The following is a 16,660-nucleotide window of genomic DNA, read 5'->3' as shown; positions in this document are numbered from 1 at the left end:
CACACACACACACACACACACACACACACACACACACACACACACACCACACACACACACACACAACACCACACCCACACACACACAACACACCACACACACACACACACACACACACACACACACACACACACACATATTTAAAAACATGAATCTTCAAAAGAGATTTTAGCTGTCATTGTTGGTCTGTGAGTTCCTTCCAACTAGAGGATGAAGCCTGGGGAAAAGAAGAAACAGATGTGTCTCTGAGTTCCTCCTCACACTTGCTCTAGGTCCTTAGCTTAAGGAAGTGACAGGCAGCTGCCTACGTCTCTCAGGTCTCATACCCTTTCAGTTGCCTTCAGACAAGATTTGTTTGTTTGTTTTTTTTCTAGACTGCTCAGATTCTTCTGTAGAAGTCATTGGTGTCTCAGGAGAGCCTGTCCAGCTGCAGCCTTTCAACATACAGACAAAAGTTGTTTCTGTTCAATGGAAGAAGAGACAACAGGGCTCACATGCAAAAACTTATGAGATCCTGAATTGGTGTACTTCTGATTTCCATTGCTCAACTGTGTCTCCTAGTGATAGCTATAGTTTTGATTCTGTCAATTTTACTCTTAGTATCAAGTCAGCTAAGCTGGAAGACAGTGGTCACTACCAGCTGGAGATCACCAACAATGGGGGAAATATTTGCACTAAGAAGTTCCATATTCTTATATTTGGTGAGTTTTTAACGCTGTCCACTCTGTCCCTCTGATTCCTGTAGGACTTGCATTTCCAGACCTGTCTGACCAGAACCTCTGCTTCCAGATCATGTTGGGACACCTCACCTGAAGGTCCAGCAGAAGCCCGGGGCTCATGGGACTTGTCAACTGTTTTTGTCCTGCTTGGTGCCCAAGGATGACAATGTGAGCTACGCTTTGTACAGAGGGAGCACGCTAATCTCCAATCAAAGGAATGGGACCTACTGGGAGAACCAGACTGACCCCGGCAGCCTGCACACATATACCTGCAATGTTAGCAACAAAGCCAGCTGGGCAAACCACACCCTGACCTTCAGCCACAGCTGTCAGGATGTCCCTCTGAGTAAGTGGGGGCACTTTGACCTACAGCAGGGATCCCACAACCAGATTCACATGAGACCCAGGTGTGAGGTTACATGGCTTTCTAGCCCAGTGCCTTTGGGCCTTCCCTCAGGGGCACAGGGCTGTCTTAGCCTGGGAGGACTTATATCTTCCTCTTCTATTGGAAATAGTAGTTTCCTTCCTTACAGGGAATACCTAGTTGTTTAGTGACTGATGTGATGGTCTGAACATTGTTTTCTTAATTTGAGAGATTTGAGACCCAGTTTCTCCTGAGTGATGTCTTTTTTTTTTTTTAAAGTATAGAATAGAGTTTATTAAGGGCAAGGAGAGGAGAGTTAAGAGGATAGTAGAGGCAGACACACACATACACACACACACATACACACACACACACACACAGAGAGAGAGAGAGAGAGAGAGAGAGAGAGAGAGAGAGAGAGAGAGAAGAGGAGCAGAGAAGTAGAGACTGGCCACGAACACGTGGAAGAATGAGAGGAGGGAAGAGAAAAAAAAGAGCAAGGGAACAAGAGAGGAGCAAGAGAGCAAGAGCTGAGTGATGTCTTACCTCGAGCTGGAGAATTTCCTGGGCGGTAATAACACTGTACCTTGTCAGTGGGAACAGCAGGAAAATGCCAAGGTACTTAGCAGAGTCCTGCATTTATTGCTCATCCTGAGTTACCTGAGTTAAGGTTGTACCACTTTTTACTAGATAAAGGCTTAATGTGTTATCAGCATGGCACTTATAGGTAAAATCGATCTAGTTCAAACCAACCCAACCTACCTATCCTACTTCATGGACCTCACCTACCCAACCTATCAAACCTACTCAACATAATTAATTCTATACATCTAACCCATCTCAAACCCAACCCAACCTATTCAACTCAACCCAATCCTACCCACCTAACCCAACTTAACTCAACCCAACCCAACTCAACCCAACCCAACCCAACCCAACCCAACCTACCAAGCCACTCAACCCAATTCAACCCAACCAACCCACCTAACTCAATCCAACTCACCTTATCCACCCCACCCAACTCAACTCAACCTACTGAAGCCACTCAACCCAATCCTGCCCACCCAACTCAATCCTCTAAACCTAAGCCAACCTAACCTACCCAACCCACCCAGCCCAATCCTATCCACCTAACCCATCTCATCAAATTCAACCCAATCCAACCCAACCCAACCCAACCCAACCCAACCCAACCCAACCCAACCCAACCTTCAGAGTCTCTGTCCTTAAATTTTGCAGCAGAAAACATGTGTAGCTCTTTATTTTGGGCTCGGGTTTTACCATGCTAAGTTTTGCTTCATAAAGTGCATTTTCTTATCTTGTGGTCAGGTACATCTCCCCTTTCTCAGAGGAGAAAATCTCTGAAAGAGCAGAAGGAGTAGGTTCTCAGAAGCTTTCCTTGGAACACCCTTAGGTTCTCACAGGACTGGACCTGAAGTATTCCATGTTCCGAATCCAGGCCTGGACTACTCTACTATCAGTCACTTTAGGCATAAGGAAACCAGCATGGCTGTGGGTGGAGCTGGTTAGGAAGTGCAACCCCATCACGACAGTGTCCTGAGCCACTACTCTACCCAATGGCCTTTGAGCCTCCTTACTTCAGTGGCAGACCCCCAAGTGAGTGCAGTTTCCAAATTCTTAGCCAGCAGCCAGAGCTAAAGGCCCAGTTCTTAGCCTCCAGAAGCTTGTGGCTAAAAGAATCAAAGTCCTTCCTGTAGGAATCCTGAGCTAGGACTCCCCCTGTGGAATTACAGACCTAAACAGGATTAACTCAAAGTGTAGATACTGAAGGAGAAAATGAAAGTAATAAGCTAACATTATAAAGAATCTCCCTGCCAATATATTTGCTTAAAAACATGAAGTTTTTAAGCAAATGGGAATGCAGCAGAAGGGCCGCCTTCACTGGGAAGTTCAGAGGAGATGGCTCTGGCCTCTTACAGCTGCCCATTAGGCTCCTTTTCCATACCAAATGGAGCATGCCTCTGCCGGGCAGGTTTAGAGAAGATGACCCTGGCTGATAGTTGCTCTTTAAACCTGCTCTCTGCCTTTTATCAGGAAAAGCACACTTCTGCCACACAGGCAAGGTGACTGTGGTTAACAGCTGCCCTGGGAAAGCATCTCTGGCCTATCTCAAGATACCTAAAAATATCTTTTCATCAGGAATGTCCCCAAAGAACAAAATTTGCAGTTTCTGTCTCTGTAAAATATGGTTAATTGTTCCAAGTTTCTGGGACCTAAAAGAGATTTGAAGATTAAAGCTTGTATAAAAATGCAATGTTATAGTTAGAAATTATATAAACTGTGAAGAATCTATGTTCAGGACCAGTTCCCTATTGTGCGTTATCCAGAACTGGTTCCACCCTATTATTTAAGAACTTTTCTTCAAGGGATGGGGCAACAAAACAAAGTTCTTCACGGGCAGCAAATGATCAAACAGGAGTGAGGGAAGGCGTAGTAACAGGAACACTGGTTTGGGGGCCTTGACCATCTTTGCTTCATCATTTCTGTAGCCCTTTGATCCCAGGCAGATTAATTAGTTTCTGTGAGTTTCCATTTCTCTGTTAGGTAAATGGGAATAATAACCAGAGGTACCTCATAGGATTGCTGTTAAGATCAAATGAGATAATGTTTATGGAAAGCTCATTAGTGGACACCTGTAATGTGAAATTCTTTACCATTCTCTTCTTGTTGGTTGGATTACAGATCAGTGTCCATGTGTAACACAGATGGTGAGTATCGAAGTTCAAACGAGGAAGAACCAGGTAGGAAAGACGGAAGGCTTGTAGTACTAGGTCTGTGGTGAATATTTGCTGAGTTAGAACAGTAGATAGATGTTCTAGTTGAGGAACAAGATGTTTTACAGGTATCAGATCATGTGATTAGCTCTTAGAAGCAGAAAAGATTATCTCCTTTTTTTCAGGTGAGGTAAGTAAGCAGCATCAGTCTTCTGGAATTTATAAGCTGGACCAGTCCGTTACCCAACTGAGGCAGAGCAACAAGGGTTATGAATCCCTAGGATGTGAGGAGACAGGCCATGAGAGGATAGTGGGTTTGGGATAGTTTCTGAAGCTAATGTATGAGGCAATGGGTTCTCAGTCTTCTTATCTTCTGTGTCCCATAGAATTCAGATTTCTACACTTTGTGGTGATCATCAGTATTCTAGTTACACTATTTCTTGGGGCCATCATTTGCTTCTGTGTGTGGAATAAGAAGAGAAAGCAGTCACGTAAGTAGAAGGCTCCTGAAGGGATGCTGTTGCTTGAGGTTTCGGGTGTAGTGGGTTGACCCTGTGTCCATGGGCTATACTCCAAACACAGCATCTTCTTTTCCCGGGAGAGGCATTGGGATATGTGTGAATATGGGTTGGGGAGGGCAACCAAAGTCTGCAACCTCTCGTCCACACTATCTATGGTGGCTTGAGAATATTTACAGCATGGTCCCTAATATGTGGATTTATCTAAGGTGCTGGGCTTAGTTGGTGATTTTCTAGCTTGGTGGAGGATATATATCATGGGTAATTTCTCTGTTGTGCTCTTTATGTATCCTGCCAAGAGCATTAACCTGCCTGTTTTCTAGAGCCATTTTAAAAACCATGACCATCTTTGGTAGAGGTGTGACTTGAGAAGTGGAATCTTGGTCGGGAAATCTTCTGAAGGTTTCTGAAGTTCTAGTCTTTATTTTCTTCCTCACACAGAGTCCAGCCCTAAGGAACTTCTGACAATCTATGAATATGTCAAGGACTCAGGAATCAGCAGGGATCAGCAAGGACATTCTAGGGCCTCTGGATCGTCCTCAGCTGTCCAGGAAGAGAAGAGGGGACACAAAGAATTGGACAGACGTCTTTTCGAGGTGATCTTCAGTTCTCTTCCATTTTCTTCTCTACCAGTTTCCTGGCTCTGACCAAAGAGCAAAAGGAGAGAAGAAAGAGAGCAGAGAAAATGGAAACGAGGCAGAAGGGGCATCATGGTGCTGTACTCCATCTGCCAAGGGGCGGAACTGAGTAAAAATCAATAGCACAGGGCAGAATGTGTCTACTACCGCCTTCCCAGGCTGCATCCCTGTATCTTCCTCATTTCAGATCAGTCTTACCAGCAGGGCTGAGTGCTAGGATAAGTTCAGTCATCACATATTTATTGTCTGAAGTGTTATAGTTAGAACCTATATAAAGTGTAAAAATCTGTGTTCAGGGCCAGCTTTCCTTTGCACATTAGCCAGAGCTGGTTCCACCCTATTATTTAAGAACTTTTCAAAAAAAAAAAAAAAAAAAAAAAAGGAGAGCAACGAAATGGGGCAGTATTAGAAGATATTTCTGGAGACAATTCACATATGTTCAGACAGAAGAGAAAAGCAACAATCCAACAATCTCCTGCTGACTTTCTAGCTGCCAAGAAGGGCCAGTATTTCTCTGCTTCTCAACATCTTCTGGAGAGCTCAGCTACCCTGGCCTTCCTGATCCCCATGAAAGAGCCATTAGGCGTTATGTTCTTGGGGACATGCAAGATGGAATACTTCCATCTCTAATTGCCTGTGGAGCAGGCAGAGGGAAGGGAAGCAGGACATGTCATGTGCTCACTGACTCTTGTTGGGGGTCAGAGAATCCAGGTTCTCACACAGCATCATAACTTCTCTGGGGTTGGACTGAGGCTACAGGTAGGCCAACCATGAAGCCTGGATCTAGAGAGGGACCTTACGATGGCCATGTCTTTCAAATGTTTGGACCTTCTGAATTTCAATGCCCTAAAGAAGAAAAGTTAGGACCACAAGTCTGAGTAGAGCTCAGTGGTTACGTTGGCAACTTTCGCTCCAAAGTCAGCAAAGGCAAGAAGGAATTCCCTGTTACTAAAGGGAAGGAAGAGACAGGGAGCCTGTCACGTTGTTGGTTCCTGGGTTTTTCCTTGCTGCTGGTCCACTGCAAATCACACTTCCTTCCATCTCTCATTCTGGGTTGTTTGATAATGAGGGTCTTCCAGTTTTACACCTCTCTCCTTCTGGAGACCTCTTCTTTTGTGATGTCTCTCACTGCTCAACCTGAGCTGAGACAGAGATTATTTTATGCCCCTTTACTTTTTTCTGTGCAGGAGCAGGTGCTGGAGCAGATGCCAGAACAGAAATTCCCTGGAGACAGAGGCATCATGTACTCTATGATCCAGTGCAAGGTACCCTCTGGCCTCTTTAACCCATCCTATTTCAGTCCACAGGACTTCCTAAGCCTCACTTAAAACACACCATTGAATGGAGAATGAGATGCTGGTGTTCCCTGGGGCCCAGAACACAGCCACAGATGCTTTAGCAAATTGTTTGAAATGATCAGTACACTTAGAGGGTCTTGACAGTGGTTTTCATTCTTTCAAACCTAGCAGAAGTCTAGACCAGGTTGTCTATAGTAGAATGAACTTTGTTACAGGATTCAGCTTGTTTTTCCTCTGATTCAAAGAACTGGAGTCCTTGTACTGATTATCCTAATGCTATCACTAATCATTATCTCTATTAAGGAAAGAAAGAATAGATGTGGATTGGTCTTTTAAAGAATCTTATTTAGACTTAATAGTAATGGCCATTCTCTTAAAAAATCTCACCTGACTGTCCTATGATGTCTATAAATGCCAGGCAGTGGTGGCGCATGCCTTTAATCCCAGCACTTGGGAGGCAGAGGCAGGCGGATTTCTGAGTTTGAGACCAGCCTGGTCTACAGAGAGAGTTCCAGGACAGCCAGGGTTACACAGAGAAACCCTGTCTTGAACCCCCCCCCCAAAAAAAAAAGATGTCTATAAATGAAGAAACTAAGACTCTGGTTAACTGATATGTTCCAGGCCACATAGCTGAATAGTAAGAAAGTTGAGGCACAGTTTCTCAATTTCCATCCTTCCTCTTCCTGTTGTGCCTGTAACTCCTACAGTACAGATGTTCATACATGAATTAGAAAGACATTCTGTAATATTGGCAGATAACATGACTTCATTGACAACCAGTGTCAGGTGTTTCTCTTCCAAGGGAAAATGCCTGGTGATGGACAGCAGTGGACGGTTTCTGATAAAACTTTCTCTTTCTGTCATCTCCTCTCCCCCTGTCTCCTCTCCTTCCTTCTTTTCTTCCCCATCTCTGCTCTTCACATCTCATTTGATTTTCTTCTCCTCCTCCCTCCGCTCCCCTCTTTAAGGACCAAGTTCAGGAACAGTCAAACCCTCAGCTTGTTGCCAAAGTAGTATCACAAAGAAATCTACCCTGCTAGTGATCAACATCTGCCTGTTCATTGGCTTTAGCCGCTTTGGACTCCTGAGAGAATAATTTGAATAAATCTGAGGAAGAACTCTTGGTCTGGGTGCTGAGTGAGAATGTGATTCTTCCTTTGGAGCATCTGACCGGGGAGATGGTTGGTTGCCTGCCATGATGAAATGTATCTCAAGTCTAGAGGAGGAAGACGTCACCAGATGGAGCCATTGAACTGTTATGGAGCCCTTGAAAATTTTGGATTTGAATTCTTCTTCTACTGTGTACTGGGGTCATCGCTGTCTTCTTCCTTCTCATCTTCTTTCTCTTCATCCCTCCTTTTTCTTTTCCTACCTTCTCCTGAATCTGTAACCTTGTTTGTGGTAGAAGGAACATTTCTATTTTTTTTAAAGGAATAACATAAGGGTTAGGAAATAAAATATATAGATAGACTAAGAGTACAACAAATAGTGGTGATCATTACTGACAGTAACAGTGACCAACGTCAGGCCCTGCCCTCCAGCCATTCCAGGCTTCTCCTCATCGATGATCAGTGCTCACAGCTCCCGCTTAAGCACAGCTGAGGTAAAGGATTGTACTCAATTTATATTTCTGAAATACTTTTTTTTCTTCATTAGCCTTCTGATTCCACATCACAAGAAAAATGTACAATATATTCAGTAGTCCATCCTTCCAGGAAGGTGAGAAGTCTACTTTTCTGGAGGGTTTTGTGCATTTTACATGTGTGTACTCTAGTGTGTTTGCAGGTGTGTGCTTGCAGAGCATGGGCGTACAGTATACTCCAGTGAATTGTCTTTCATTCTGTGTAGCTGAGTAGCTGCTGTTAAATGATTCTGTCTGAATGTTAAGGGACTAACAAGGAGAAATGTTTTTCTAGTTCTGCCTGGAGAAAAAGGCAGTTCTGAAGTTCAGAGAACAATGGAATGTAAGATTTTCTTAGACGTTTTGTGATAGGTAACGGATAGGAACAGAAAAGCAGCATTTTGTACAGAAGCATCTGAGAGCTTTTACTAGGACAGCTGAGGCTATGGTGAGAGCCATGGAAGAGGTTTCCAAGGTAGGGGCTTGCATGCACACTGCAACAGCTCACATGCACATCCACACTATATGCACAATGGTAAAATGTTGCACATACTACTCAAAGCATAGCTAATGATTCATAGCACCACTGTGTTCAGGGTATGTACTAAGGTTTGCATGCATGTATATGCCTGAGCTGTTTGCATTAGAAGAGGGTGTATTGCAATGATGCATAGGGTCAGGTAGTATTTACGTTAGGACTGCCTGAGGGACATGTGTTTACATGTGTGAACAGGAGGAATGTGTGTTTGTGGATTGGAGGGCTGTGTGGGTATGGGGTACTAAATTCTGACTTTAGCTCAGGGGGTCACATCATAGGCTAGACTGCATCGTGCTTCTTTGGTACCATTAAGGACCACTATTGACTCTAGGTGGAGGGTTTTCTCTTCAGAATCTTGAATGAGAGTCAGGAGGAGTAAGGCATTTCTTATCCTAAACTTAAACCCTCTTAATCCTCAATTTCTAGTCTGGATCCAAGAAGAGGAACCAGAATCCTTCCTTAAATTGCACTGTGTATGAAGAGGTAAGATTCTGGAACTCTCCTTCACATTGGGTTTCGTGTCTGTGGACTCCTGAGATCCAGTCAAGAAGATATACTTATAACAAGGTCACCCATACAACCTCATAGTTGCTGGGATTTTAGGGATACTACATGAAGAAATTGAGGTCCCAGAAGACTGAAACTCAAAGTCATATCGTATGTTCAAATTTGTGAGGTGTGGGTTCTAAACTAAGGTTGTCCCTCACCTCGTTCCCTGGTTGTGTGTTAATGTTAGAGGATATATGTGAGACACACAGGAGAATCAGTGAGGGGAAAATAAATGACTCTAAGTCATTTCCTAAAACTAGGAAGTTATTTGGAACCATTTCAGAATGTGAGTGATCTCAGACATCTGCAGAGGACATTGTTCAAACTGAATCCTGTAGCTAACTGATACCCATTAATTCTACATGGAAGAAAGAAAGAGGGGCCTAACATTTATTAGGGTTTTAGCTAAGGCAGGAGTTTTTTCCTAGGGGGTTAATTTCTAAGACAAATTGCCAGTGCCTGTGCATAAATTGCTTCATTCTATAAGGTAGGTATAATATAACCATACCCTTCATTTGTTCTTTACAGTACTAGGTAAGAACTCACAGCCTTGGGTGTGCTAAGCAAGTACTCTACCACTGAGTAATAGCCCTGTCTCTATGCTTACAGTCTATATCCAGAGAAATTGAGGAAAAAATCACACCCTAAGTATTAGCCTCATATTATGATCAAAACACTCAAGGTCTAATATAAATATCATTTTTAGTCACAGGGAGGAGCTGTGCAGTTGCCTATGGGGATACATGAGGATATCTTAGTTCCACAGTGGTAGAATGCTAAGAGTTGCAAGGGAGACTGTATGACCAAGGCAAGCTAGGGGGTGCAAAGAAGCATGGGAAAAAATACCAGTATGGAGCAGGAGAATGGATTCAAGTCCCATTCACTCCACACTCTTCACTGACTTTGAGGGACGTGTTATACACTCTGATCTTTTTTCATTAGTGTGTAACATGGGGATAGACAACCACACTCTACCAGGTTATTTTAAGGATAATCCAGGTGAAGGTTTGAAGTTTCTCCCTTTTCTCTGCAGGTTGGAAAGCAGTGGCTAAAAGCTCACAACCCTGCCAGGTTGAGCCGCAGAGAGCTGGAGAACTTCGATGTTTATTTCTAGTTGTTGGAAGTGTGTCCTGTGTCAGGCATCAGCATTGACTTTGGAAGGAAGCACATCAAATGATGCTGAGTCTGTATGTGTCTGTGAACCAGCTTCTAAGCTGGAAAGGATGTAGTTTATTCATGGTTTATATTTTATTATTTTGAAGAGGAACTTTGGAACACTTGTCCCCCTCTCCACCCCCTGGGAGAGGCTACTCAACATTCCTTAGCCAGAGGACACTTGCTGGATTAACATTCAGAGGAGGAAGGGAGACCCTCCTGCGAGTGGGGAAGGCCCAGAGCATGTAGACACATTCCGCAGGATGGACCAACCCTTGCCACTTACAGACAAGGGAGGTCCTTACCACCTCATTCCCCAAAGACCAATCAGTTTAAAAGTCACACTGTTCTGCCAATCATATTGTGCCTAGTCACTGTTTCTCCAGTCCACCCCTTAAACTGTATAAAAACGGACCAAATGGGCTGCTTGGGGTCGACACTCCCCCTTCAGTGTAGGTCGACCCCAGTGCACTGGATCATTAAAATTCCTCTTGCTTTTTGCATTGATTTATGTCTCCACATGGTTCACTTGGGGGGGGGGTCTCCGGTAAGCTGAGGCTCCCCAAGAGTCTTACAATTTTTTTATAGACAGGATCTGACATAGCTCAGTATGGCCTGAATTTGCTAAGTAGCCAAGGATGACCTTAAATGTTTGATCCTCCTGCCTACACTTCCCAGGCTTTGGAATCACAGGCAGGTACCAACCACTGTATTTGGCTTGAAAACAATTTCTAACAGCCACTGTATCATCAAGGTTATTAAAAAAAAATCCCCCAAACTTATAGATCAGATAGATAGGAATGGGTAGAGAGGTTGTATTGGCCACATTCTGAGCCATTGTAATCTATGATTTTTTATTTTATTTTTATTATCAATTGTATAATTTAAAATTATACAGCACTGTATATGTAAGGTAGAGGGAGATTCCCTTCTTGTGGTTCTCTAAGATGTTATCCACCACCACTCCACCACCCCCAACACCATTATGGGATGCCTGTATTCTAGACTCTTCCCCTGCCTACCTTCCAAAGCAAGGACAATGAGAGATAACAGTGACTCAAAGGAAAAGGAAGCACAGATCCTCTTTGAGACTATGCTATCTGGCTGTGAGCTGGCTGGCAGTTCTTCCATGGAGGCTGGAATCTTGGCTTCTCTCCAATTTGGCAAACTCCTGATCACCCCACATCTTCTGGCTGATTGTTCACAAGGGAGACTGCAAAGAAGTGAGATGAGATGGTGTAGTTCAAACAAGTCTCTGGACACAAGAATCACCTAACATGTATGTCGTCCTGCTAACAGGTGCTTAAGACCACTGTTACCCACAATATGATGGTTGGATTACAAAGTCCTATCACAGAAACGTACCTTGTCATTGACTTCTTTGTCTTTATCTTCTTCAGGACAGTTTTCCACTCTGTAGCTCTGAATGGTCTGAAACTCACTATGCAGACCAGACTGGCCTCAAGCTTACAGAGATCCACCTGCTTGTGCCTTCCAAGTGCCAGCATCAGTGCTGTGTGCCGCACACCCATTCAATTTTGTTTTCTTTGCAGAAATCTCTCAGAAACCATAGCTAACCAAACCCAGAATCCTGAGGAGTGCTCCCTGAGATACATCTGGAGAAAGGGCTCACACCATAAGTATCCAAGTTCAGAGTCCTGAGAAGTGCTCTCCATGATATACCTTGAAGGGAGGGCTCAAATAGTTGATTGTTGAAGATGAGACAGTTGAGTACCGCACACCATGCTATCTACCGCGCTTTAGGCTAACTCCTTCAGCAATGCAGGAGGAGCAGGCCCGAGACTCTGGATGATCTCTAGAAAGCAACGAGGATGAACTGAGAGGACTCACTCCAAAGCTCAGGAATTTTTTTTTTTTTTTTTTAAGACAGAGTCTTGGGGCTGGTGAGATGGCTCAGTGGTTAAGAGCACTGACTGCTCTTCCAGAGGTCATGAGTTCAAATCCCAGCAACCACATGGTGGCTAACAACCATCTGTAATGATATCTGATGCCCTCTTGTGGGGTGTCTGAAGACAGCTACAGTGTACTTACATATAATAAATAAATAAATAAAAAAAAATGAAGTGATTACACACCTTATAAAAAAAAAAAAAAAGACAGAGTCTTAATATACCACCCTGGCTGTCCTGAACCTCACTGTGTAAACCACGCCGACCTCAAACTCACAGAGATCCTCCTGCCTCTGCTAGAATGAAAGGGAAACAGCACCATTCCTGGCTCAGAGTCTTAGTATTGTTCTTCAAGTTTCCCCCTGCGCTTATCATGGGAATGTGACATGAAAACTTGTTCTCACTCAGAGGCAGTGTCGAGCCTTTGCTTGGATTAAACTGATAAGCTTCTGTATACTCAGTGTGCACGGGTCATGGATTAACACTCATTAGCATGACTATTGAAATTCTTCTGGAAGTGGAACTGACTCTCTGGCCAGATGTCAGTCTTGTTCACACAGAGTTAGCAGAGGGCCAGGAGACCAGGCCTACGGAGCATGAAGGACAGCCAAACCTTGGGGTCATTTGTGCTTCGCTTGATCCCTCATCCCTGTACATGCCTAGTAGGCTGGCAACCCCTTAGGTAGAAACACAGACAGAACACATCTTTTTTTTTTTTTGAGTCAGGGTTTCTCTGTGTAGCCCTGGCTGTCCTGGAACTCACTCTGTAGACCAGGCTGGCCTCGAACTCAGAAATCCTCCTGCCTCTGCCTCCTAAGTGCTGGGATTAAAGGTGTGCGCCACCACTGCCCGGCTGATAGAGCACATCTTAAAGCAAGTGCCAAGAAATGAGTATATTAAAAAGTCTGTAGTCTTGAGGCAGCTGTTGGGAGTTGAGTCAAGGCGTTTGGTAAGCAGAGACAATAAGAAATTATGGAGAAGCTGAGTGATGGTGGCACATGAGTGGTGGTGGCACACGCCTTCAATCCCAGCATTCAGGAGGCAGAGGCAGGTGGACCTTTGTGAGTTCGAGGCCAGCCTGGTCTACAGAGTGAGTTCCAGGACAGCCAAGGCTGTACAGAGAAATCTTGTCTCAACCCCCATCCCCCAAAAAATAAAATGATGGAGAGATGGCTCAGTGGTTAAGAGCACTTGCTGCTCTCCTAGAAGACCCAGGTTCAGCTCCCTGTACCTATATCAGATGGCTTACAACAGCCTGTAGTTCCTGGCCTCCAGGTGATTCAATGCTCTCTTTGAACCTCCACAGATGGTACTGCACGCATGTGGTGTATGTACATACATGCAAGCAAAATGATCATACACATAACATAAATCTTCAAGGTGGGGTAACAGTAGTCCAGATGAACGCCAAAGATACTGCCATTGACTTCTTTTTTCTACAGTAGCAGCAACAGCAGCAGCAACAGTAGTAGTAGTTGATAGGTTATTTCTCCATCATCAGTGAAATGAGCCAATTCAAACCAGATTAGATTATATTAAATTAAAGGCAGCTGCACGGGAGAGTTTGCTGGGCTAAGGATTGAGGCAGGGGAGTCGTCATGGGAGAGTAAGAGAGAAAGAGAAAGGGAGCAGGTTTAGAGAAAGAAGAGGAGAAGAATAGAGAGAGAGACCGAAATGTCTGCATTACATAGGGAGCAGCCTCTGGGGAAGGGCAGCCCAGCTCCTGGGCTGGAAAGTTCAGGATTGGGGGCAGGGTATACCAGGTAGATACTGAGGGATTCTGGGAGAACCTGGAGCCAGGTCTGCTTCGGTATGTAAAATATGTACCTCAGTCCCTTGAGCCAGGGTCAGAAATCAAACAGTAGTGTGTATTGGGGTGTGTGTGTATGGCATGCATGTGGAGATCTTACAGCCCTCTGTCCTTTCATGATGTGCTTCTGCTCACATATCTGCATATGGCCTTGAAGTCCACATGGTTGTGCCCCGGGAGTGGGTCCATGGGTGCTCCTAGACTTTCAGATTGTGCTTCATACTCAAGATCTTAATTACTAACTGTTTGCAGAGTTGGTTCTCTCTTTCCACCTTTTCATGAATTTGGGGATTCAAACTCAGTTCTCCAGGCTGTGCAGCCAGGACTTTTACCCACTGAGGCATCTTCTCAACACTATCATTGCTTTCTTCTAGTCTTTGAAATGTCATGGGCTGTGTAGTTCTTGAGAGTAGAAAAACTCCAAGGCCCAGGCTTTTTGGGAAGGCTGTGTTGTGGAGTGTGTACATCACCACTGTATTGTGTGTCTGATTGTCGAGCTCTTGTAGTAGTGCCTACAAAGAGAGTGACGCATACTACTAACTAATGAACAGCTAGTAATTAAGATCTTGAGTGTGAAGTCTAATCTGAATGTCTAGGAGCACAAATGTACATACTACCGCACACAACCATGTGGATTTCAAGGCCGTATGCAGGTGAGTAGATTCGCAGCAGTAAAGGGTAGAGGGCTGTGAGGTGCATGAGACGTGAGTGTATACTACAGTAACGTGAATGTCCCTGAAGTCACACACACTGCATCTTACAAGTAAGGGTCAGGTTGCAGCCGAATTTTGGGGATAGGAGAGCTGCTCTGTCTGTTCCTTATCCAGTCTGATAATAAGGATGAATATCCGGGTGAATATTGGTATCTTGCATGACAGAGGCATTTTGAGTTATTTTTTCTTTTTTTTGAGACAGAGTCATACTGTGCATCAAAAGCTGGCTTCAAACTTGTGGTCCTTCTGCTTCAGTTCCTATGTTAAGACTATGAGCATGCGATGCTATGCCTGGCCTAAACATTTTAAAGAGCTGTTAAAAAAGGTGTTGGGGAGATGATGCAGCTGGTGAAGTGCCTACCACTGGTGAAGTGACCTGAGTTTGTATCCCTGCCAGCCCACTTAAGAAGCTGGGTGTGTCAGTGCACATTATAGTCTCACTGCTGGGACAGGGAGAGGGGAGATGGGAGAGACCAAGACAGATGTATCCTTGAATCTCATTGGCCAGAAATATAGGTGACCAGTCAAGTCAAATCAGTGAGCCTCTGCAGGTACCTGCAAATACCCCAACACAAACACACAGATATATACATAATTAAAAAAAACGAAATAAATAGTTTTTCTCATTATATATATATATATATATATATACATATATATATATATAATTTATTTTTTTTCAAATTGTAATTTATACTCATTCACACAGGGGTTATAAACACAAAAAGGTAGGACGTGGGGAAGGGGATGACACTGGAGCGTGGGTGTTCAGGGGGAACACAGATATTTTTCAGAACAGGGTATCAGCTGGGTGAATAACTATTTTTAAAAGGGTTGTAAAACCACTAATTTTTAAAGTATTTTTTTCCAATCAAGCAACACAAAAAAATATCCAATAAAAATGTCCCCTCAGTCTAAGATTCTCCGTCCCTCCTCTGGAATCAGCCACTGGTTTTATATTTTCATTTAGACTACGCCACGCCTTACATAAGCATATAGATTTACAATTTTCTAATCTAGCTGATGGCTCACAATATATACTGTTCTGGACTTTGTTCCTCACACTCAACAATGTATTCCATATAGTGCATTAGCCTTTGTCTTCTTTACTAGTTTGCCACTGCTTGGGGATACTACCATGTATTTAAATAGAGTCGTGGTAAATGGCTTTTAAGATTATTTTCCACTCTCTATTTTAAGTAATACTAGAGTGAGTATTGTTTCACATAGACCTGTGTGCCCATGTGTGAAAATACATTGGGGAGGAGGGGCTGCTTAGAAGAGGGTATGAAGGATGGTCAGTCCTGGTCTCTTTCAAAATCATTTGAGCAGAAGAAACCCTTTGCAAGTAGTCTTTTAGGAATTCCCGGTTATGGGATGTTCTGTATACAACACTTTCATACTTGTATATCGGATTGCTGAGCTTTTGTCTAGATGCTCCACAAACACAGTGATACTTTCAATGAGCTGACAAACTGGCTGTCATCGTCAGTGTTCTAGTGCTGTGAAGAGCCGCTATGACCATGGCAACTCTTAGGAGAGAAAGCATTTAACTGGGACTTGTTTACAGTTTCATCCATTATTGTCATGCTGGGGAGCACGGTGGCACACAGGTAGAGACGGTCCTGAAGAAGTATCTGAGAGTTCTACATCTTGATCCATGGGCAGGAGGAAGAGAAATCCACTAGACCTGGCTGGGTCTTTGAAAACTTAAAGCCCACCCCCAGTGACACACTTCCAACAAGGCCTTCTCAAGTAGTGCCACTCCCTGATAACTAAGCTTTCAAGTATACAAACTTATGGGGGCTGTTCTTATTTTTAAATTTTTTTCTTCATTAATTTATTTATTCACTTTACATACTGACTACAGGCCCCTCCTCCTCCTAGTCCCACCCTCACATCCCTCCCCAATTCCCCTCTCCCCTTCTCCTCATAGAAGGTATCAACGTACCCTGGCACATCAAGTCCCAACAGGACTAGGCACATCCTCTCCCACTGAGGCAGACAAGGCAGCCCAGATATGAAAAAGGGATCCAAGGCAGGCAACGGAGCCACAGACAGATGTTCTTATTCAAACCATCACCACTTTGCA

The 16,660-nt window shown here is 43.9% G+C and overlaps 2 protein-coding genes across 5 annotated transcripts in view; one reads left to right on the top strand and one right to left on the bottom strand.

The window, feature by feature from the left end:
* Cd244 (CD244 molecule) overlaps window positions 1–10,409 on the top strand; it is a 23,031-nt gene extending 12,622 nt beyond the window's left edge. The window contains exons 2-9 of one of the 4 annotated variants that reach the window (XM_028787750.1): window positions 375–701; window positions 790–1,065; window positions 4,205–4,309; window positions 4,778–4,932; window positions 6,168–6,239; window positions 7,929–7,991; window positions 8,858–8,914; window positions 10,014–10,409. In XM_028787750.1, coding sequence (XP_028643583.1) covers window positions 375–701; window positions 790–1,065; window positions 4,205–4,309; window positions 4,778–4,932; window positions 6,168–6,239; window positions 7,929–7,991; window positions 8,858–8,914; window positions 10,014–10,094 — 1,136 coding nt within the window. In that variant the 3' untranslated portion in view covers window positions 10,095–10,409. Of the gene's footprint in view, window positions 1–374; window positions 702–789; window positions 1,066–4,204; window positions 4,310–4,777; window positions 4,933–6,161; window positions 6,240–7,928; window positions 7,992–8,857; window positions 9,989–10,013 lie in introns of those variants that run through there. The other 3 variants (XM_028787749.1, XM_028787748.1, XM_028787747.1) reach the window with 3 other exon arrangements.
* Window positions 10,410–11,881: 1,472 nt separating this feature from the next.
* Ly9 (lymphocyte antigen 9) overlaps window positions 11,882–16,660 on the bottom strand; it is a 13,915-nt gene continuing 9,136 nt past the window's right edge. Inside the window, 2 exon segments of the mRNA XM_028787728.1 lie at window positions 11,882–11,951; window positions 13,492–13,546. Coding sequence (XP_028643561.1) covers window positions 11,882–11,951; window positions 13,492–13,546 — 125 coding nt within the window.

Source organism: Grammomys surdaster, unplaced genomic scaffold (genome assembly GCF_004785775.1).
Source record: "Grammomys surdaster isolate TR1022 unplaced genomic scaffold, NIH_TR_1.0 125672, whole genome shotgun sequence".
NCBI lineage: Eukaryota > Metazoa > Chordata > Mammalia > Rodentia > Muridae > Grammomys > Grammomys surdaster.
Note: the sequence above shows the minus strand (reverse complement) of the source record. Positions and strands in the feature narration are given on the sequence as shown.